General features: G+C 55.3%; 1 protein-coding gene across 1 annotated transcript in view; it reads right to left on the reverse strand.

The window, feature by feature from the left end:
• TESC (tescalcin) overlaps nucleotides 1-9,049 on the reverse strand; it is a 30,230-nt gene extending 21,181 nt beyond the window's left edge. Inside the window, exon 1 of the mRNA XM_080940485.1 lies at nucleotides 8,916-9,049. Coding sequence (XP_080796611.1) covers nucleotides 8,916-8,973 — 58 coding nt within the window. The 5' untranslated portion in view covers nucleotides 8,974-9,049. The remainder of the gene's footprint in view (nucleotides 1-8,915) is intronic.
• Between the last annotated feature and the right edge of the window lie 12,493 nt (nucleotides 9,050-21,542).

Here is a 21,542-nt window from a genome sequence, read left to right on the forward strand (position 1 = left end):
CCGCTCCTTTATTAGAGACTGAATCAAGGCACTAACATACCTCACGTGCAACCCCATCGAAATCAAGTCAGAGAAATTGGCCCAGCTTCTGAGAGCTATAGCACGGGCTCCACCTGGCACTCCCGGAGAAAACCCGGATCCACCTAAATAACCCGCTAAGTTTAGAAGGAAGGGCTTTCCCTGAGCAGGGCCTGGTTGCACATACCTACGAATCCAGCATTTGGGGGGCTGAGGCAGGGGGGAGCTCCAGTTCACGGACCTCTCGGGATGCCAGACAAGAACCTGTCCCAGGGAGAAAGGAGGACATACCCAAATGCCAGAAGCAAGAGGGGGTCTGAGACCCCCAGCTGAAGTTGCCAGAGAGTGTTAGAATGGCCACAAGCTCTGAGGTCAAAAGCAGGGGTTTTAAAATCCACTGAGAGAGCCACCTGGTCTTGGGACTGGGTAAGCTTAAGAACCCCACACCCAGAGGGTGGGAGGGTGGCAATGTTTCTGCCATCCCAGAGGGTGAAGGAGGTACTGCACCACCTCTGCTGAGAGGAGGAAGAAAGAAATCAAAACCAGAGCTGGTGCCACAAGCAAGTCAAAAATACGCAGTGCTAAGAAACACACTCTGGGGGCCTTACTCATGAGAGTGCACACCACACACACACACACACACACACACACAGGCACAGGCACACGGCAAGTACTTTACACTGAGCCTCCCCATCTCAGCCCTAAATTGAGTTTTAAAAGTGTTTACAGACAGGCGAGAACCCTGAGATACTTAACACAACAGGTGCGGAACATCCTGGAAGTCACTTCTGGGGCTCAGGACCAGAACGGAGCAGGAACCTGGAGGCAGGAGCTGGTGCAGAGGCCATGGAGGGGTGCTGCTTGCCCCTCGTGCCTGTTTTCTTACAGACCCCAAGACCACCAGCCCAGGTATGGCTCCACCCACAATGGGCGGGGACCTCCCATCAATCACTAATTAAGAGCATGCCTTACAGCAGGATCTCATGAAGAACTCTGATTTGTATCAAGTTGATGCAAACTAGCTATAGCACAATGAGTAAAGGCTACAACTTAGCTGCAGAGAAAATTAGTGAATTGAAAGGCAAACCTAAGGAAATGATGCTGGGTGTGGCTCAGAGCAATAAAGAAAACATGAAAGAAAGGTCAAGAGGCGTTCAGAAGACAAGAAGATCCAACATATTTTTAACAGGAACCACTGAGGGGTAAGATCACTCACAGGGAAGCAATAATTTTTGTGATTGAAGATATGACTTCTTTTTAGAACAAAATAACATAATTCATTTCCAGGCATGATCGTATGAAAAACACACACAAATTTTAAAACAAAGAAAATAGGTTTCAACAACAACAACAAAAACCCATTAGACAGAACCTCATTTATCAACAGCAATCCAAAACAGAACACTGGAAGCAGGGGATCATCCAGAAAGCTAAAATTTTATACCCAGCCCAATGTCCATTCATAGACACCAGCAGAAGAGAGTTTGGCTTACAATTCACAGACCTTTGCTGAGAAATCTATGGGAAAAATGTATTAAAGAAGAAAAGCAAATCCATAAGGAATAGAATAAGTCTTTGCCCAAAAGAATAATTAGCCAGCTTGCAGGCTTCAGAAATAAAAATCATGTAGCCAGACTAAATTAAGCACAGAGGGAGAGTTGATAGTTCACTTTTGGTATGCTGAAGATAAGAGGAGAGGATGTTATGGAATTTGGATGTAAAAATTGCCACATAGGGCTGGCAAGATGGCTCAGGGGGTAGAGGCTCTTGCCACAAAGGCTGTGTTGTGGGGAATATTCACCCACATAAGCACTGACGTGCACACACAAATATAATTTAAAACACCGTGTATTTGGGGGTGTTGCCAGCTGCATGAGTTTATCACCCTGTAATTATGACGATTTAAAAGCTTTAGTGCGCTTTTTTTTCAGGTGCATGTTTCAAGTTTAACTTTGTTACAGGTAAGGTATCTTAGGGATGAGGCCCAAGTCAAAACACAAAAGTGATTTTACGTAATAGTTTGTTTCCTGGCAGGGTCTTATGGCAGGGCTGGCCACAGACTCCCTATTAGCTGAGGATGACCTTGAACTTCTGATCTTCCTGCCTTCATCTCTCAAGTCCTGGGATCACCACACTGGTTTTATTTGGTGCTGGGTTATTGAATCCAGGGGCTCTCAATACATGCTAAACAGGCATGCTATGGGCTGAGACTCTGTATGTATATGTGTTTATATTTGGGTTGTCAAGACAGGGTTTCTCCATGTAGCCTGGCTATCCTGGAAGTCACTGTAGATCAGGCTGGCCTCAAACTCAGAGAAGTCCCTGCCTCTGTTTCCCTACTACTGGGATTAAAGGCTTGCACTGCCCAACATTTATTTTTAAGGCTTCTACTTTGTTTTTGTGGTGCTGGGGATTGGTCCAAAAGTCTCCCATGATAGGCATGTGCCCTACCACTGTGTTCCCTCCTGAAGTCTCCCTACATGTATCTTGAGTGCATCTGTCATATGAGGTCAGGGAGGAATTTTCCACTCGGGGTATCATACCAGTGCTCAGAAAGTTTGTATTTGGGGGCACTCTAGATTTGAGATGGATACTTACCCCACACTTGCCTCTTCCAGCTGTGCCATTTGGGGGCAAGATATTCTCCACAGACCACCTTGATGCAGAGCCAGTCCCCTCTTAAAGGGGCTCTGGGAGGCTCAGTCTCAGCAGCAATGCCTCTGCCTCCTGCCTCCCCTTCTAGAGGATCTAAGGCCCTGGCATGGCCTCCAACAGTTCCTGTCGCCTCCCAAGTGAAGGCCACTGGTGACAGCATGACTGTCTGCAAAGGTCACGCTGCAGGGACAACAAAGGACCTTTTGGTCCTAGTGCATAAGGTGACGGCTGCCACCGGTGGAAATGCCCAGTCGACCTTCTGGCTTTATGAATTAATAATGAAGCTGGAGGAAGTGACAGGCTGTCTGGTACCCCTGCTCCTCCCTCTGGCCCTGGCCTGCCTTCTTCCTAGAGCACTGGGTCCTTCAGAGATGTGCAACTCCCTGCCCCCCACCCCTTACCTTATGGCTCCAGAGACCAAAGTGCTTTGGGGATACAGGAGCTCATCTGTGCGCAGGGCACTGTCTGGCCTGTCATCTAGCCGTCTGGTCTGTGTCTTCCAGCCGGCTGTACGCCTGAGCTCTGATTAACCTCCCTGCTACATCCGGGGGTGCGGGCATCAGCTCAAAACAAAATAAGCCCATACGGGGCATGGCAGCTGAGTGGGAAGGAACACCAGGAAACTCATTACTGCAGGTCCCTAGGCTGGCAACTCCAGCAACTGCCACCTGCTCTCCCACAGACAGCACCAGTCCCTCTTTGAAGCAGATGTGAGCCAACCAGGAAGCCCCCAGAAGACAGAGGGGGTGACCCCCACTCCAATCTAACTGCCCACCCACCGCCAAGCATGCAAGTTCTTGAACATTCCTATCACTCAGAACCCAGTATACCAGCGTGTGGCTGTAACAAGCAGGCCTCTCCAGGGCATGCCAAGAACCCCTGGGGCTGCAGGCTCTGTCCTTTACCTCTGGAGTCTGCCTCCCTCTCTTCTGCTCCACCCCACCCCCACTCCCAAATTCAAAACCTCACTAGGGGATCTGCTTTGGATTCTAATTCAGCACCTATGGGACCATGGGCAGTCACTTGCTAAACCAAACCTGTTTTGTCTGTAAATTAGTCACCCACCGTTGATGAGCTTTTACAGTTGGGGGAGGGGGGAGGCTGTTGGGTGTGGTAGGAACTCCTTTGGTCCCTACACTCAGGAAATGGATGCAGAAGGATCTCGGGTGAGTTCCAGGACAGCCAGAGCTACACAGAGAAACTTTGTTTCTCAAAAACAAAGTAATTGATTTAATCACTTCCCCCATTTTCTAGAGACAGCTCAGTCTCAAACTCATGTTCCTTCTGTTGGGATAACAGGTATGTGACTATTGTCACCTCCTGGGCAAAAATGGCTTCTAAAGTTCTTGTAGTGAGAACTTAGCTGTGGGGTTAAGCCCCCTTTGGTGAGGCTCCTGGGGTCTACTGCTGAGGAAAGAGGCTTTGGCTGACTGCTCCCATGGCTTAGTGGATGGTTAGACATGGAAGATGTCAGCCCCACCCCATGCCAGCTCACCCCCTGTACCTCAGGCCCTTGAGCTTCTGAAGGCCAGAGGACCCACCTGAAAGTTGCTGTCAAGGTGACACATGATTGGACAGTAGAGAGTGGGGCGGGGACAAAGTTTTTGAGAGTTGAGAGGGGAAGGAGAAGATTCAAGATGGAAGACAAGAACGGCCCATCTCAGTCCACATGGCTCTGAGTAGCTATGGATAGATATGGATACTTTCTAAGGGATAGATTTCTATAGGTCAATTTACCTCATCTAAGTGGGCAGTTTATATCTTTGTCAACTGGTTGTAAGTTTATTGTGTGGGTGGATTGTAGATCAAGAACTTAACATATAAATCTATTTGATAAGTTATTGATTGTCGAGTCATGATTTTACCAGGCTGTGGAGAATGTGAGCTAAGTTCTCCGCTGGTAGAGAGGCAGCTGGGTCAGAAGCAGCCAAGGCAAGTGGAGCAGACTGTCTGGGTCAAAGGAAGCCAGGCTCCGAGTGTACTTGGGGGCAGTGTAGAGCTGTTGAGATAAAGATACCCCGCAGTACCATGTGGCCTTAATGGTGCCGGCACTGGCACGGGATAAAAGGTTACCACTATTTAATATTTATCCCAACACCCACAATCCCCACCCTCATCCAGGGCCTGCAAGCATAGGGGACAGGGAGTTCCTAGACAATGAGGAAGGCTGCAGATGCCCTCCCTGGGAGGCCGAAGCAGGAGGGCCCTGAGTTCAAGGCCAATATGGTCTACACACAAAGACCGGCTCAAACATTTTTTAACTGGTGGGTCAGGGGTGCATCTAATTGGTGGAGCCTTGCCTAGCATATGTGAGGACCAGGGGTTCCAGCTGGAGTTCTACAAGACCAGGAGGATTATGGCCCAAGCAATGGTCTCTCCAGGGTAGAACACAATAGAAAAAGCAGGAACCAGGCCCCAGCGGGCCTCTCCCCTAGAGGGAAGGGTCTCTCTCTCTCTCTTTCTTCCTCCCTCCTCCTCTCTCCTCTCATTCATCTGCAGAACCTCCATGACCTCATCCATGCAATGGGCCAGCAGTGTCCCCACAGGGCCCTGGAAAAGGACCAGGTTATTGACTCCTGGGCTACGCTTGGCGCTGGGCAAGTGGCAGGAGGCTGCCAACGTTGCCATAAGGGCTGAGCTCCGGCCCAAGGTTCTGCTTCTTCTGGCAGCTTCTTGGCCTCCCTGCAGGCCTGGAGACTGGACGGCAGACCTCCTGCTTTTCCCAGCCTCCTCCTGTCTGCCTTCAACCAAGAGCTCAGAAGTAGGTGGGGAGGGGGGCTGTGGGTGGGGACTCTCGAGGGCCCTGGCCCTGGCCTGATGTCCCTCCTAGTTGGAAAGAAGCCGAGGTCCTCACAGTCTAGGTGGGCGATGACTTGGCTCCGAGGGAGGCAGGAGATAAGACTCAATCAGTTCTCGCTGTGGAGGAGGCAGGGTGCAGCCATGGGTGTGCCCTGTGTGGGCGAGGGCGGCGGATGAGCTCCTGAGCTCCCATCAGGCAGGCGTATCCCCCCCCCCCAGGTGACTCAAGCTGGCAGGAACAAGACCTGCAGGGGGAGGCAACCCTGGGCTCTCAGCATTGCTTTCTGGGTTATAAAGAGTTCAGGGACCCCATCTCCCCCATATGTGCCTCCTGTGGTCTCACTGCCAGCCAGAAACTCTGTGGGGACTGGGGGGAAGCACATTTTAGGGGGAGGCAGGTGATGGTCTGAGGTGGGAGGGGAGGAATGCAGGAGCTAAGGGAGACCAGGTCTGAGGGTAGCCACCATGGCTGCAGGGAAGTTCTCTGGAAGGGAGCAAAGGCTCTCTGGACCCTAGATGGTGGCAGGAACTTTGCCCTGAAGTCTTCACTCAGGAGGAGGTGACAGGAAGACTCTCCCACATAAACAGCAAACATCGGTCAATATGGTGCAGAGTGGAGGGCAGTGGAAAGGCTTGTGCAAAGGTCCTGGGGTGAGGAAAGGAAGAGCAATGCATCATGGGTAGCAGTTCTTGCCCCAGAGGTCGCAATGTGTGGTGGGAAATCCTCCATCTCCCAACCCTCCCCTCCTGACTGGAGCTGCAGGCAAGATGCTGTTTCTCTCTGAGCCTCAGTTTCCCTCAGGAGAGGAAATGGCCTTATCTCCTTCCTGGAAGATGTAGGTGAAGACCTACTGGGTGTCGTGTCAAGTTCTCAGTGCTGGTATAGGCAAGCCAGAGTGCAGTGGTGTCCCCCGGCCGTCTAATCCCATGCCACACCCAGCGCCTTCCTCACTAATGTTACCTCCCAGGTCCACAAAGCTGCTCAGAGGTGACGCTCCGATGGGGCACTGAGGCCCAGAGAGACAGTGACCTGCTGAAGGTCACACAGCAGGGATACAGGGACCAAGACCTAGGTTAATGTAGCTCTGAGGGCTGGGCAGCACTACTGCTACACCCATCTAACAGGAGAGGAAACTGAGGCACAGGAGCACAAGGAACCCCTGCAGTTGGGCTGCTGAGCAGCCTGAGCTTGGAGAACTGCTATGTCATCGGCCAATCTCGCTGAGGTGACCAACTGCCTCCTGCCACAGGGCCTTGGCACCTGCCACTCCAGTGTTGTGGTCATTGTCACATGACTGGCTCCTTCCTAGTTACCTGCCTGCCCCTCTCTGCTCTTACCCCACCCCTGTTGCTAATACCTAGAAACACCGATGGGGTGGATCTGTGTGCTGTGCAAGCTGCTTGGAAATATTGACCTCTCTGGGTCACCTCCACATCCTCTAAAATCCTCAAAAACTTTAGTCCATAAAGATTTGCCAAGTGGGTGAAAATGTCCAGATTATACCACCAGCCACCTTCAGGGCCTGTGGGACCCTAGGAAGCACTGTTGTGGGGGATGAACTCGGCTTCCCCACTCCAGCTCCCTTTAAGAATTGAATTCTGAGCCCTGGCAGCAAGAAGCCACCCCAGCCACCTCCAGGCAGCCACTGAGCCTGAGCATCTGTCACCGTGGGAGGCTGGGCCCAGGAAACTGACAAGGCTCCCAGCATGCTCTGCGGCCCATCACTGTCAAACCCACAGCCCGCTGGAATTCCCCCAGAAGGCCCTGGGTGCTGCTCTCCCAGTGGGGACCCAACCTGCAGCCCGAATCCCAGCTCTCCCCACACCAGCTGGGACAGCAACTGGCAATCGGTCAAACTGAGTCAGAAGTGGGCGGAGACTCCTGCCGTCCTCCATCCCGTAGGCCTCGGGGCAGGTTTATGAAACTTTCTGGTTTGTGGTCAGTAAAATGAATTCAGAGAGAAAATTCAAGATGCGGGGGTTGGGGGAGCCGCTGTCCTATAGTCCTAGAACTGGGGAGACTGAGGCAGGGCGTGTCCCAGATCACAGCAGCCTGAGCCTCAAAGTGAAACCACGCTTCAAACAGCAGTGCATACAGTGTGCACACACAATTACACACTGTGCACACACTTCCGTTGCTTTCAATGCTGTGTATACACTCCGGGTTTTTACACTTACACAGTGCGCACAGTCAGGCCTGCACGTATAGTGCCCACACTTGTTTGCCTCACACACAGTGCGCGCACACACTCGCTTGCCTCCGCACACAGTATGTATACCCTCCCAGCTTTCACAGGGTGCACACACTCCCGGCTTACACACAGTGTTCATGCTCCCGGCTTTCACACAGTGTGCGCATGGTCCTGCTTGCCTCCCACACAGTGTGCACACACTCCAGCTCGCACACCGTTCCTCTTGCACGCGGCAGCGCTCCCACAGTCGCGCTCGCCCGGACCGCCCCGACGGCGCGCACCCTCAGCGGGTCCGTAAACGACTCTCCGGGATCCGCTGCCCACTCCGCATACCGTGTGCGCGGTGCAGACACAGCAGCTGGGAACTTTCTATGACTTCACCGGGCTCTGGGGAGGCAGGTGCCAGCCGGGTCGCCCCTCGGGTGGGGCTGACTGGGTGCCCTCAACTCAGCAGCAACCTCCTGCCGCAGCATCCCCGGGGGCGCTCCAGCCTCCCATTCCTCTGAGGAGGCAAACTGAGACGGGAACTGACTGGCCCAAGGTCACACAGCCCGGCAGGGCTAATAACCCGTTCTGTCCGGCCACCGAAGCAGGCTGCGCCCACGCGCCTGGCCACTCTCCCGCAAGTCCGTGTCCCCTCATCGCTCCCGAGCCCAGGGTCAAGCGCGGGGCGGACGGGCGCTTCCCCCACGCGCGCCCCGCCCGGCCTCTGCGGTCCCCGGAGTGCGGGCCAGCCCTGAGGACGCTGGGCTCGGTGCCCGAGCCTGCAGCGGGGGGAGGGGCGGCGGGGGGACGCGCGGGGAGGCGGCAGGGTGACCCCCGCCTAAGGTCACCGCGGACCGCGCGGCTGCTCCTGGTCCCGCCACTTCCAAACTTTCCTCCCCGCTCATCCCCAGCCGCAGACTTGCCAGTGAGGCGCGGGCTCCGCGCTCTCCGGGGCTGCCTGGGCGCCCGCCCTAGTAGCCGCGGCCACCTGCCCGGCTCCGCCCTGCTCTCCGCCCTGGCTGGCTTGGGGAGACTTTGGTCGTGTCGCCTCTCCGGCCACCCTCCTCCCCCACCCCAAGACCGGGGTCTCCGCCACAACCCCTCCTGGCGGCGTCGCCGGCACGGCGGCTGGCGGGAACCCATCTGAAGCAGCACAGAGAGGGCCAGCCACTAGCCCAAGGTCACACAGCGCGGTGGCGCGAAGCGGGGGTCATGCAGGCGACGGTCCCGGTCCGCGAGGGTGCCCGGCCACCGTGTGGTACTCACAGCCGGTCTTGCCCTCGAGCTCCCGCACCTCCTCGGATGCCGAGTGGGCAGCGCCCATGGTGCGCCGCGGGGCCCCGGGCGCCCCACGCAGGCTGGGGATTGCCTGGGCTGCGCTGCGCTCGAGCCGGGTGGGGACGCGGGGACAGCGGCGCAGAGCCGGTTCCGCGTGGGGCTCGAGCGGCCTCTTATAGCGGCGGGAGGCGGAGCGGCGCGGTCCTAGCGCTCGCCCGCTTCCCTCGCGGGGGCGGGAAGTGGGTGGGGAGGACACAGCGTGGTTATGCCCCTGCAGCAGCCCTGCTGGAGAGCTTGCGGGCAGTGCAATCCGCATCCCTCCGCCCACTTTCCGGGGTCCAGCGGCTGAGTCCTGGCGACTGGGACAGAGGACGGCGTGCGAGTGAACCCAGTCTGAAAGCCGCACCCCGCCCCCGTGCACCCTGCACACAGGTGGGCGCCCGCGCCGCTGCAAGCGACAGGCGTGGACTGAGTGGAGAAGGTGGGGGATCGATGGGTCCCTGAGATGGGCGGTCCTGACTGACCGACCAGTTCTGCTGCTGGTCTACCCACCATCCCTCCATTTCCAAATAGGGGCGCGGTGAGATGCTCACCGAAGGGCTCACCCGGGGAGAAAGGCACCGGGGATACTGTGGGATGCTGAGGGAGGGGCTGGTTCTCCTGGAAAGAGAAATTTAACCCCAAGGCTGCGCTGGGGACCCGGCCATGTCCTGCTCTGCTTGGTAACGTCCAGTTTAGCTGCCAAGAGTCTGTCCTGGCTGGAAGTGCTGGGGTCCCCAGGATATTTGACCTCGCCGTGCCTTGGGTGAGCCCACACCCCTGGTGCTGGGGTTCTCAGGAGCTCACTCTAGCCAACCCAAGACTTGGGTCCTGGCAGCTTTTGCAGGAACAGGGGTCCAGGCAGAGCCAGAAGAACCGGCCTTACCTCTGAAACCCCGATTACCACCCACTCTGGGCCTCCGGGGAGCTGGGTCTGCCCCGGGGGATCCTCCCTGAAGGTCCTCCCTGAAGGTCCTCCGTCCTCCTTACAGCCGCCCAGAGTTACCCAAAACTGTCCCCGCCCCCATCCCCAGCCCCCATCCCCAGCCTCCAAGGCAAGGGAAGCAGGGCTGTGGGGCATCGCTGCTGAGTCGGCTGGACCATTTCACTGGGATTCCATTTGTGGCTCCAAGAATTCTAAAAACCCACACACACCTTTGTGGGGTGGAGGGCAGGAAAGGGTTCCCCAGGTCCTGGGATGTTGGGGTTCCTAAAACATGCCACGACCTATGCCTTCCTGAAACTAAGTTTCATGTCTGGATCCTGGTTGGGGCTTCTTTTCAAAGAGGATCTGCATTTTCCAGATCGGGGACCCCCAGAACCCCCATCTCCCAGCAACCCCAGGCACACGCACACCCACACCCCAAGCTGACAGTGCATTTCCTCCGTGCTCAATACTTCTGCCGAGACACCCCCCCCTCCGGGATCTCTGTGTAGGCCTATTTTCACCAGGCTGGGGTGTGGTCGCCAAGGAGAGCCCGCCCCTCCCCCCCCGGGTCTTCGAGGGGTCCTCGGGAAAGGGGGTGACAGTTTGACTTGTGCATTTGTTCACTGCGTTTTTCCTGATGTCCCACTATGTGCCGGGTCCTGACTAGGCCTTTGAGCCTCAAACAGGGATAAGGCACCACCTTCACCGCAGATGGAGCGGGAGAGACCCGAGGACGGAGTGAGAACAGCCAGGGGGAGCTCTCCCGGGAACCAGGCAGAGGCCGGAGTAACCACGGCCAGCGGGGAGCTCTCTGGAGGACCGCAGAGATCTGAATGTCCAAACTGAACTTCAGAGTCCATAATTGTCCTCACCAGCGGCCCCACAGAGACAGCCAGCTCTGAGAAGCTGCGTGGGTGCTGGGGCGGCACCCGCCCTCCCCTTCTGGCTTCTGGCAGCAATTGGAGCACCCAGCAGGGCTCTCTGTCCACACAAAGCTGCTGCTGGTCCATTCAGTCTTACCAACTGCTCTGTTGGCGTCATCAAAGCTACACTGAGGTATGGAGGAAGCTTAACAAGAGGAAGGCACCACGGGGGCTCCCTTCCTCCCCAATGGGCTGTCTCAGTCACCAAGTAACAAATTGCCTGTCCTTGGAGGCACGGGTTCCCCCAGAGGAGCTAAAAGCCAGGAGCAGACAAACCTGTTTGTCTCTGTGCCAGTGCGATTTGCAAGTCTGGTCCCTAGGAAAAACCAGAGTGCCGCTGAGCCCAGAGAGGTTGAGCTGGGCCTTGCCTATAGCTCTGCTGTGGGGTCACGCTTGCTCAAGTGGTGACTTCAGCTCCGGGTACCTCAGTTTCCCCATCTGTAAGATGGCAAGAGCAGCGGCGCTGTCTTCCCAGGGTAGCTTCGAGGGTTAAATAAGGGCTCATCTGCTCCAACCGGCAGAAGTGATAATCCCCAGGTAATTACTCTCTAGGAAGTCCATCAGTGGCGTTTGCCACAGTGTAGACATCCAGATTCAAGCCAGCAGTAGTGAGCAAGGAGCTCTCAGGATCTCCCTAAGTGACAAGATTCTGCACAAGCTCTCTCAGTCTGTGGGGGGTCTGCTCGGTCTGTGGGGGTCTGCTCGGTCTGTGGGGGGTCTGCTCGGTCTGTGGGGGGTCTGCTCGGTCTGTGGGGGTCTGCTAGGTCTGTGGGGGTCTGCTCGGTCTGTGGGGGTCTGCTCGGTCTGTGGGGGTCTGCTCGGTCTGTGGAGGGTCTGCTCGGTCTGTGGGGGTCTGCTCGGTCTGTGGAGGGTCTGCTGGGTCTGTGGGGGGTCTGCTCTTTTTTGCCCTTCATGAGAGCCAGGGACATGGGTGACCCTACGGACCCCAGTCTGCAAACAGATGTGAGGAGCCATCATTGCTCTCCAGTGGGTGGGCACCAGATGCTGCAGGGGCTTGAGGGACACCGGGCACTCCCCTGTTTGATTGGTCGGAGACCCCAGTGGTCTCCTCCCATGGATATGAACTCTGAGCAGCCGTTTGGGGTGATTTCCCCCTGGGATTTGGAATACCACTGGGACACAGGACAATTTTCTTAGCTTATAGGTCACAGACTCCAAGAAATTAGAAGGGACTCTAGGTGCCAGCCAGCTGGACAGGCAGGCTACACCAGACAGGAGCCCATCAGCCAAATCCTTAAAGGGTACAGCTGTTCTGGTGCAGGCCTTCGATCCCAGACCTGGGAAGCTGAGGCAGGAGGATTGCTGGGAACTCATAGACAACCCAGGATACATAGTGTGAGCCTGTCTCTAAAAAGGAGGGAGCTAAGACTGTGGCTCAGTTGGTACCACATTGGCCTGGCATGCAGGAAGGCCTGGGTTCCACACCCTCCCCCCAGACCGGCATCAACCAGGAATGGTAGAACACACCTGTAATCCCAGAATTTGGCAAGTGGAGTGTCGGGAACTCAAGATCGTCCTTGGCTACACAGAGTTCAAGGCCAGCCTGGGCTACGTGAGACTATTTCTCAAACGAGGGTGAGACCCCGTGGTGCACTCCCCATGTTATATCTCCTGAGTGCAGGTCAGTGAGTAATGAGACCTCAGGCTCTACCTTTTATCAGCCCCTTATTAAGTCAAACTCTGATATAGGACCTCAGGAGTCCTTCCCATCATCCTCAGGGACCTCGAGACATCCCCCCTCCGGTCACCCATCAGCCTGGGTGAGGGTCCCTCTGGGTATTGACCTCAGACCTCTCAATCTCAACCCCGACCCCTTCCAGGTCACAGGACCACTGAGCCCCCAGGATCTCTTTCTTAGCTTCTGGCAGGCCCTCAGAGGGATGCAGATCATGGGCCAGGGGGCCTAAAAATAGGAGACGAGGTCTCCTTGGGGAGGCGGCTTGAATGTGCCTCTCCATTATTTACACAATTATAAATAGTGACCAATCACTGGAGATGGTGGGGGGCGGGGCAAATGGAAGCTTGTCCCTGGATGGACTTCAAATCCGCACTGGAGTGGCGAGGCAGAGAGGTGGCTGGAGCCCAGAACCCACTTCAAATTCACTGTGCCTTGAATGGAGCTTGGGGGCGGAGGGTGGGGAGGACGGGAGCTCTCAGGAGCAGTGCACACTGGTGGGTGAATGTGGTTCTCTTCCCACTCCCAGCAGGCTGTATCCAGTCAGTGAGGGGCCCTGTGCAGCGGCAGACTCCTCCACAACAGGAAGCCCAAGGGAGCTGTCCCACCCCTCCTTTGAACCCGGGACTGTGGGGTTGTGGGCCTGGCGGGAAAACAGGAGGCTGCTCTGTGCTGAACACGCACAGCATACACAGGGATGAGAGAGATGGGGATGCAGTTTAGAGTCACCAGAGATGGGACACTGGCCCGGCCAACCATGCTGGCTTTGAAGAGAAGGGGAAGGCAAATGCAGCCTCTACAAACTGAAAACTGCAGGAAAACAGCCCCGCCCCGCCCCCAGGCTGCTAGAGAGACATCATCTGCACCTTCCTGGTGGCGTGGCCCGGTGAGACCTCCAGCTCCCAGAACCAGAAGATAAATCGCTTTTATCCTTCTAAGCCACAAAAACAAAACCAACCAAATAAAAAGCAATGCATCGGGACCAAGCCTCAGAAGATTCCCCGGCGCCGTGACCGTGGCGGGGACAGGTTGGGGCGGTCCGCTTAGTGTGTGTGTGCATGTGTGCACATGGCCTCCGGTTCTGCATCCTGGACCCAGACGCTGCAGTCAAGGGCAGAGGACAGGATGGGGACATTTCACATCACAAGTGTGGGTGGCTCGGAAGCTGACTGGTTGTGGATGTGTTAGAAGTGTCCACGGATCTCCCTGATTAAAACGAACAGCCTGGACAGTTTTAGTTTCTCCTCAGGGCTGTGTGACCATGGCTCCGGTCACCTTTAGAACATCCTTTTCAGGCCCACCCTTTCAGCAGTGATCCCACAATACCCCGTCCTCCCCAGCCCCCCAGGACTCACCAGCCCTGGATCTTTCTTTCATGTAAACAGAACCACGCATCTGGTGGTCTTTCACATCTGATTCCTCATAGTGTGAGTTTCACCGTTCACTACTCTGTAGTTCACCACTGTTCACCACTCTGTAGTTCACCACTGATCACTACTCTGTAGCACAACTACTCCTTTCTTCTTCATGGCTGAGTACTATTCCACAACCGGGACAGCCATTTTTTTGTTTGTTTGTTTGTGGTATTGGTGTTTTGTTTATTAGTTCTTCATAAGATGGACACTCAGTGGGCTCTGTCTTTTGGCTGCTGTGACTCATGCTATCCTGAACATTGGTGTGGAGATACAAGAACGCAGTGGTGGAGAACACTCCTTTTCTATGTATTTACTTCCAAAGCCAGAGTCACAAACGCAGCCACAGGAGTGGGGTCTGCGGGGGTACTGGACAAGGAGGGTCTTCACATGCCAGTAGCTTCCCTTAAACCATCTCAGCCAGCTTGGCCAAACAAGAAGGCACTGCCCCTTTACCGTCCCATGTTCCAGATGTGAAAACTGAGGCTCAGAGGTGCTCAGATCTCTGGCTCAAGTTTACCTAGTGAGCAGGTAACTGAACCTTCCTGGGTCCCAGTCACTAGCCCATGAGTGCTGACACTTCTAAGAGGTGTCTTCAGTCACCAGGGTGACCCAGCTTGGTTACAGGCTTGTATCCTCACAGAGTCCAGTTTTTATAACTAGAGGTGGTCCTCCCACCCCTAGCAGGCTGGGCTCTCTCCCGGTGGAGCCACGCCCCTGTCCAGGTCCCCATTGCTTCCGAACAAACCCTGGACTTCTGGGCAGAAATGGGGTCTGATGCACTTACCTGAGATCCCTTCACGGACACAGTGTGCTGTATCCAGATGGCAGGGAGTGGAGAGACCAGAGACAGTTTCTGGAGTGACTGCCCCTGTCTGTCTGTCTGTCTGTCCTTCAGCCAGGCTCCCAACCTCCATCTGGGCTGGAGGCTAAGGCTTTATCTAGAGGCCCAGTGTTGTCCTGCAGGGTGAAGGTAAGAGCTGTGTGGGCTGAGCCTGTCACCTCCTTCCCAGCCTGGGGCAGTGGAGGTGAGGGGAGCTCTGCAGAGGGTTCTCCTCCCCCTCCTCCCTTATAAACATCTGCACCATGGAGGCACAGAGACGCAGGGGTGATAAACACAGGGTGGGTTGCAGCCTTACACGGGGTAAAATTGGAAGCTAAGCAAGAAGAACCTGTGTCAAGGAACCAGCCCAGGCAGGTGCTGCAGAGCCAAGGGCCCAGCCCGGCCACGTTGACTCAGCAGAACCCAAGCCATTGCTGCTGCTGGCTGCTGACTAGGCAGGGGCAGGAGAGGGGAACTGGCTTCCAGCTGTCCACTCTGGCTGGCACCGAAACCCTCCAGAGCTACAATAGCACTAAAAAGCAAAATCTATTCCTTCATCAGCCAGAGGGAGGTCTAGGATGTAGGTCAGTTTCCACTCGGGGACCCAATATGGGCTAAGGTGGGGGGGGGGGCCGGCTTACATGCAGAGGTAGGTGAGGGTCATGTAGCTGGTGGAGGGATCTGGGGTGGGGGAGAAGATGGTGCCCCACCCTCCCACTTCCTAAAGGAACCAAGTTGCTGACTCCAGGCAAACTTGAAAGACTTTCAGGATTAGCTAGTCCATCTGTGCTGTTTTCACGGAGAAAGAAACTGATGCTCAGAGTGATCCCAGCAAGGGTGCGGCTGGATCTAGACTCAGGCCGGGGGTCTGATGTGCATGGTAGGCTGTGACTTCCAAAGGCATCTCTGGGCCACTTAGGCCAGGGCAGCTGGCCTGCTTGCGCACACAGGAAGGCTCCTGCATTTGTAAGTATACCAGAATGTCAGCGCCCCTGCTGCAGATCTGAGGGTTGAGGGAGGGGGATCCCAGGGGACCAAGTAGTTCAAGCCCCAAGACAAACACCTCACCGTGAAGCCTCAGGTCAGACCACACAGACAAAGCTCACTCACATGATGCTCACAGAACCCACAGCTTGATGGGGGACAGGTGTGACTTCCTTTCCCACTGGCTGGAGGCACGGAGGGTCAGCTGTACATCTGAGTCGATTCTCAGTGGGGACAGCCCAGGGGAGGGCATCTGCCGTGGGGATAATCTGGCTGCCATCCGTCCTTCACTCCTCTCTTTCCGGAGAAGCCACCACAGAGGAAGGAAAAAAGCAGGCACACAAAGAGAGACTTCAGGACCGTGGGACAGGGATGCGTAGGGTTTGGGTAGACCTGGGATTTCTGGGCAGAGAGGAGGGTGTGGAAAGTATGAACTCAGACCCCTGGGGCCCCATGGAACAGCAGATTACACACAGAAGGCATATGTTGTCCTGAGGGGACCTCAGTCTAAGAGGTAGGCAGCGATGGACGGCATGTGAGATGGCCCTGGGGTTACAGCAAAGGCCCCACCCGGCAGCACGGTAAATGGAGAGCCCCCATTTCCCTCACAAGATGTTTCCCACAGCAACCAAAGGGCACAGACCAGGGCACATTCCTTTGGTCAGCAGGAACCCATAGACTTCTCTATACACATACAAACTTAGAGGCAGCTACAGGTGCTAAGTCCTTATGGGGACTTGTGGATAGTCCCTGTCTGCTAGGCCATGAGACCCCTTACCAAAATGAGCTGGACCCCGAGCATGCTCCAATGAGGCTGTTCATTAGCCTCTGCTCCCAGGAATAGTTAAGACTTTGGCTCAGCCATGCCTGTACCTTCATTAAATAAGACATGGTGGGGGACAGGAGTGTGTCCCTTAAGGTGACTCCAATATGTCTAGCTAGATGCTTCAGCCACCAAGCCCGATGGCCCACATGGAGGAAGAGAACTGAGTCCCATCAACTGTCCTCTGACTTCCATATGTGCACATGCACATTCATGTGTACACACATTAGAGAGTTACAGGCCAGAAGCCAAATTCAGTTGGAGCTGTGTGTGCATGCATGCATGTGTGTCTGTGTGCCAAAGTGCAGTCAGAGGACAACTTGCAGGATTTGTGCCCTTCTCTATCAATCCAGGAATTGGACTCTGGTTGTCAGGTTTTGCCGAAAGCACCTTTACCCTCTGAGCCATTTCGTGGGCCCCTGTTAGGCTTTGAGCACATTCCCAGTGTCAGTGGCTCCTCTGGATGCCAAGGTTCTAGCAGGCACAGGGACCCCAGAGCACCCGGTTTGAAGACGGGACAGTCTGGAGTCCTGGCTAAGCAAGAAAGCTTGCAGTGTACAGGAGAGAAGTCCACAGGGGCTCCATCGGGCTGACCCCTGCCTCTTGTTCTGATCTGGGCAGGTGGGCAGCCAATCAGGACTGGGGGTGGGGGGGACTTAGATCCACAGAAGTAGCTAGCTTATCTGTGGCTTTTAATCCCTCCTTCCACTTGATGAGATGCCCCAGGCTCTGCTCAGCCTGTGCAAGGGAGGAACAGGCAGCCTCCAGAGCAGCTGTGGCTGGTTGTGTGTGTGTGTGTGTGTGTGTGTGTGTGTAGTGCTGCTAGTGTGAGGGTGGTACACGCCTGGTGGCTGCTCCCAGATGATGTCGCAGGCAAGCAGCCCCTGCCAGGGCCCGCTATTCTCAGTCTGTAGAACACACCTCTGCCTGGCACAAGTCTGCCAACTTCTGCCGGCTTTTTATAAACAACCCGAGCCGGGAGTGCTCGGAGGCTTCAGGTGTGTGAAGAAGGCAGCTGTGGTAAGTGACCACATCCTTCCTCCTGGCTTCGTGGACAGACAGACGTCAGAGCATCACCCGTCCCAAGTTACACCGATGGGTGCCAAGAGCTGCCTGCTCACAGTTCTGCAGGCCAGGGCAGCTCTGAGGCTTCCTGGAGGAACCTCAGGAATTTGCTTCTGTCGTCCCCACATCTGTCCCCAGGACAGGTGCCACGCAGTCCTGGGCTGCTGGACCAAGCAGAGCAGAGACATATGAGGCACAGACAGCGCTGGATGCAGGGGACAGAACATGAGGCGCTGTCCAAGGAGGTGCCCTGAGCTTCAGCAGATCGAGGCTCAGTACTTCTCCTATGGAAGAATTTGGGGGCAGGTCCCAATGTAGCCCAGGCTGGCCTCAAACTTGCTATGTAGCCAAAGATACCTCAAACTGCTGATCTTCCTGCCTCCACCTTCTGTGTGCTGGGGTTACAGGTGTGGCCCCGCAGAGTCATTTAAATTTTTTTTTTAAAAAGCCATAATATTGCGTGTCCATGTGGGTGCACATGCCGCAGTGTGCATAAGGGGGGGTCAGAGCACACACAACTTCATGGAGTTGGTTCCCTCCTCCCACCTTTATGCGGGATGGAACTCAGGTCCCCGGGCCAGTGAGATAGGTAGCCACTTTTAAGTGCATGGTTCAGGGATGCTTCGCACCCAGGCTGCGGTGTCAGATGATTCTCTTTTGAAAGTTTCAGGCGATTTTCCCAAGTCTGTAAATGGACCGCTGCGGTAGACGTGCCCCTCCAACCTCGCCGTAACTACAGTGCGTAAGAAGCAAGTGTATCTGTTAGAACACTCAACGTGCCTGACGGGGTTTAGGACTTCAGTGTGCAGAATATTACATGCAGGGTCTCACCACATAGCACGGGCTGGCCTTGAACTTGTGGAAATCCTCCTGCCTAGGCCTCCCCAGTACTTAGAGATGACAGGCATGTCCCCCATGCCTGGCAGAGAGTGTCTTTATGTGCTGGCCCAGACATGTAATGTTTCTGCTTCAGCCACCCGAGTACTAGGGTGACCAGCCTGAACTACCAGGCTGTCACCAGCCTACAGCATCTGTCCAAGCTGGCTGAGCCATGTGCAGGTCCCCACCCCAAGGCCACTGTCCTCCAGGAGTGTGATGGCCATGCCTCTGGAAACAACTAAGTGGCCCCAGGATCTGGTCACAGGGTAAAAGAGGGTCACCATCTCTGTTTTTCCATGTCACTTACACCCAGTGTGTAGAGGAGATGCTCACAACCTTAGAGACAGGATTTCTTGAGCTCACAGCTGGTTCCTGGGCTTCCTTGGCCCCTGCTGAGTCCCCATATAATGCCCCCCTGGACAGTGCTGGCCTCAGGGACATGCACCGTGCCCAGCCTAGAGAAGTGTTTTCACTTTTAAATGACAGCAATGGCGTCAGGATAAATGTGTGCCTCTGGCAGCTTCGGGGCCTTAGAGAAGAACAGTGTCCATGAGAAGATGGGCAGGTACCCATCTCTGCCATCTGTGCTGGGTGGGCACGGGAGACACAGCACCGTGAGGCTGCCAATGCAGGCTTCTCTGGAGTCACCGGGAGAGGATGTGGAAACTTACCTCGCCCCCACATTCTCATCCCCACAGAGGAACCCGGGTTCCCTGGAGGGAACAGCAGAGCCCTGGCCATGCGACCAGCTGGCAGGGTGCCCGGTTCATCTTGCTCTCTGACTCCCTCTTGGCTGTTTTCCCAGCACAATGGCCTCCTCCAGGCAGGTCACCAGGCTTAATGAGCTCCACGGGGGCCTGATGTTGTTTGTTTGCCTGGATGGTGCCGCCGAGGAGGAGTCTCTCACAGTGAGACCGTGTGCTCTCGCCCTCAAACCACGTGGTTGTCTCTAGTACCCCATGTGTAGCCCTGCACTGGCCTAGGTGGCTCACTCTGGGATCGTTGCTGTCCCTGCCTCTGCCCAGGAAACCATGCCTTCTGCTCTGCAGCACCGAGCCCTCTCCTGCTCTGAGCAGAGGGGGTGTATGACAAATGGTACTTACCTGGAGCCTTTTAACAAGTGGGGAGAGCTCACGGAAGGAAAGTCTTCATAAGCAACACCCTCGGCCATCAGTGACTGTACTGGCTGGTTCTGTGTCATCTTGACAAGCTGGAGTTATCACAGAGAAAGAAGCCTCAGCTGAGGAAATACCTCCATGAGATCCAGCTGTAAGGCATTTTCTCAACTAGTGATCAAGGGGGAGGGCCCAGCCCATTGTGGGTGGAGCCATCCCTGGGCTGGTAGACCTGGGTTCTATGAGAAAGCAGGCTGAGCAAGCCAGGGGAAGCAAGTCGGTAAGTAACATCCCTCCATGGTCTCTGCATCAGCTCCTGCTTCCTGACCTGCTTGAGTTCCAGTCCTCACTTCCTTTGGTGATGAACCCTTTCCTCCCCAACTTGCTTCTTGGTTGTGATGTTTTGTGCAGGAGTAGAAACCCTGACTAAGCTGTTCTCCCCCCCACCCCACCCCCAGAGACCAAGAAATCAACAGGCTAGCCTCTGAACACCTTGGGTTGTCAGCATCTGATCCCTGGAAAACTAAGATGGTGTCACGCACACACACAGGTGAACCCTGGCCTGTCCCAAAGAGTGCGAGTCTACCTTTCTGTGTGTTTCACTAACCCCCAAACTGTCCCCACTACAGCCGTATCACAGAACTGCAGGCGCCTCTGTGAGAAGGATGCCTTGGTCTTAGCTATTCCCAGGAAGATGGGGTGTTCAAACAGACAAGCCCGCTGTGAGCAGCTGGTGTAGGTACCACACAGAGCTGGGCTGGGCCCCGAACCCTGTCTCTCAGGAGCTGTGCCAACCCAGCTAAGTTCCTCAGCCTCTCCAAGTTTTCCTTTCCTTTCCTGTGACCCGGAAGAACTCCGTGTTGAACGCTGCCATAACCCAGGGCTCATGTGGTTCATCCAAGGATCCGGTCACAGGATGAAAAGTGACCTTACAAAACAGTCCACAGGTGTTCACCCATGTTTCCTGCCTCAACATCTGTGTCCAGCGGAGCTCTCACGAGTAGCTCATTTGTGCGCTGAGAATGAAGGGTGTTAAGTCCTTTGCAGGTGAACCTGCTGAGACCTGTCTTGCCCCTCACAGAGAAACACCCCAGTGGGGTGCAGAGGCTCCAGCAGCACTGGCAGGCTGAGCGAAGGGGTCAAGAATTCCGGGCCAGCCTGGGCTAACAGTGAGATCAAATGGAGACAAAACTAGTTGGAGAAAAGAAAGAAAGAAAGAAAGAAAGCAAGCAGGAGAAACTAGTTGTGAGTGACCAGTGCTACCTAGCACCTTGCCCAGATCATCTTAGTGACTCAGTGGTGGCCAGGAAGTTACAGGGTCTCAGCACTTGGTCTGCATCTGGAAAGTGTTAGGAGCCAGTCCTTCAGGGTGCCGTTTCCCTGCTGAGAGTAACGCATTTCCTTTGAATTTCCCATGTGGAACACTTGACCTGCAGCACTGGGCTGCATCCACACACATGCTGACACACACATCTTCTGGGGTGACATCCAGGACCCGCACACACTCCAGCTGGGGACCAAAGGTTGCTATGGAAGGGGAAAAGCCTCTTGGTGAGACCACAGCACCACAGAGCCCCATCTGCAGCGTGGGGTCACTTTTCTAGCATTTTACATCTGCGGGATGACCGGGTCCTGACTCTCCGAAAATGTGCCCACCCAGTGGCAGGCAGAGTGGCCGCCAGTTTCAAATGCCTCAGGGAACAGGTGCTGAGAGCTCAAATGGAACCAGCAGAAGAATATGTGGGGGAGGTGAGCTGGGGTGAGGGAGACTGGAGGATTGTCTCGAATATTGTTCTGCTTGGTTTGTGGAGTTGGGAGACAGCCCCAGGCCCTCTTACGTACTGAGAGCGTGTCTGGCTGGGCTTCACTCCAACCACACTTATTTATTATTTATTTACTGAGAAATATATTTTATTTTTAAAGTATAT

The sequence above is a fragment of the Micromys minutus genome (genome assembly GCF_963924665.1).
Source record: "Micromys minutus genome assembly, chromosome: 29".
NCBI lineage: Eukaryota > Metazoa > Chordata > Mammalia > Rodentia > Muridae > Micromys > Micromys minutus.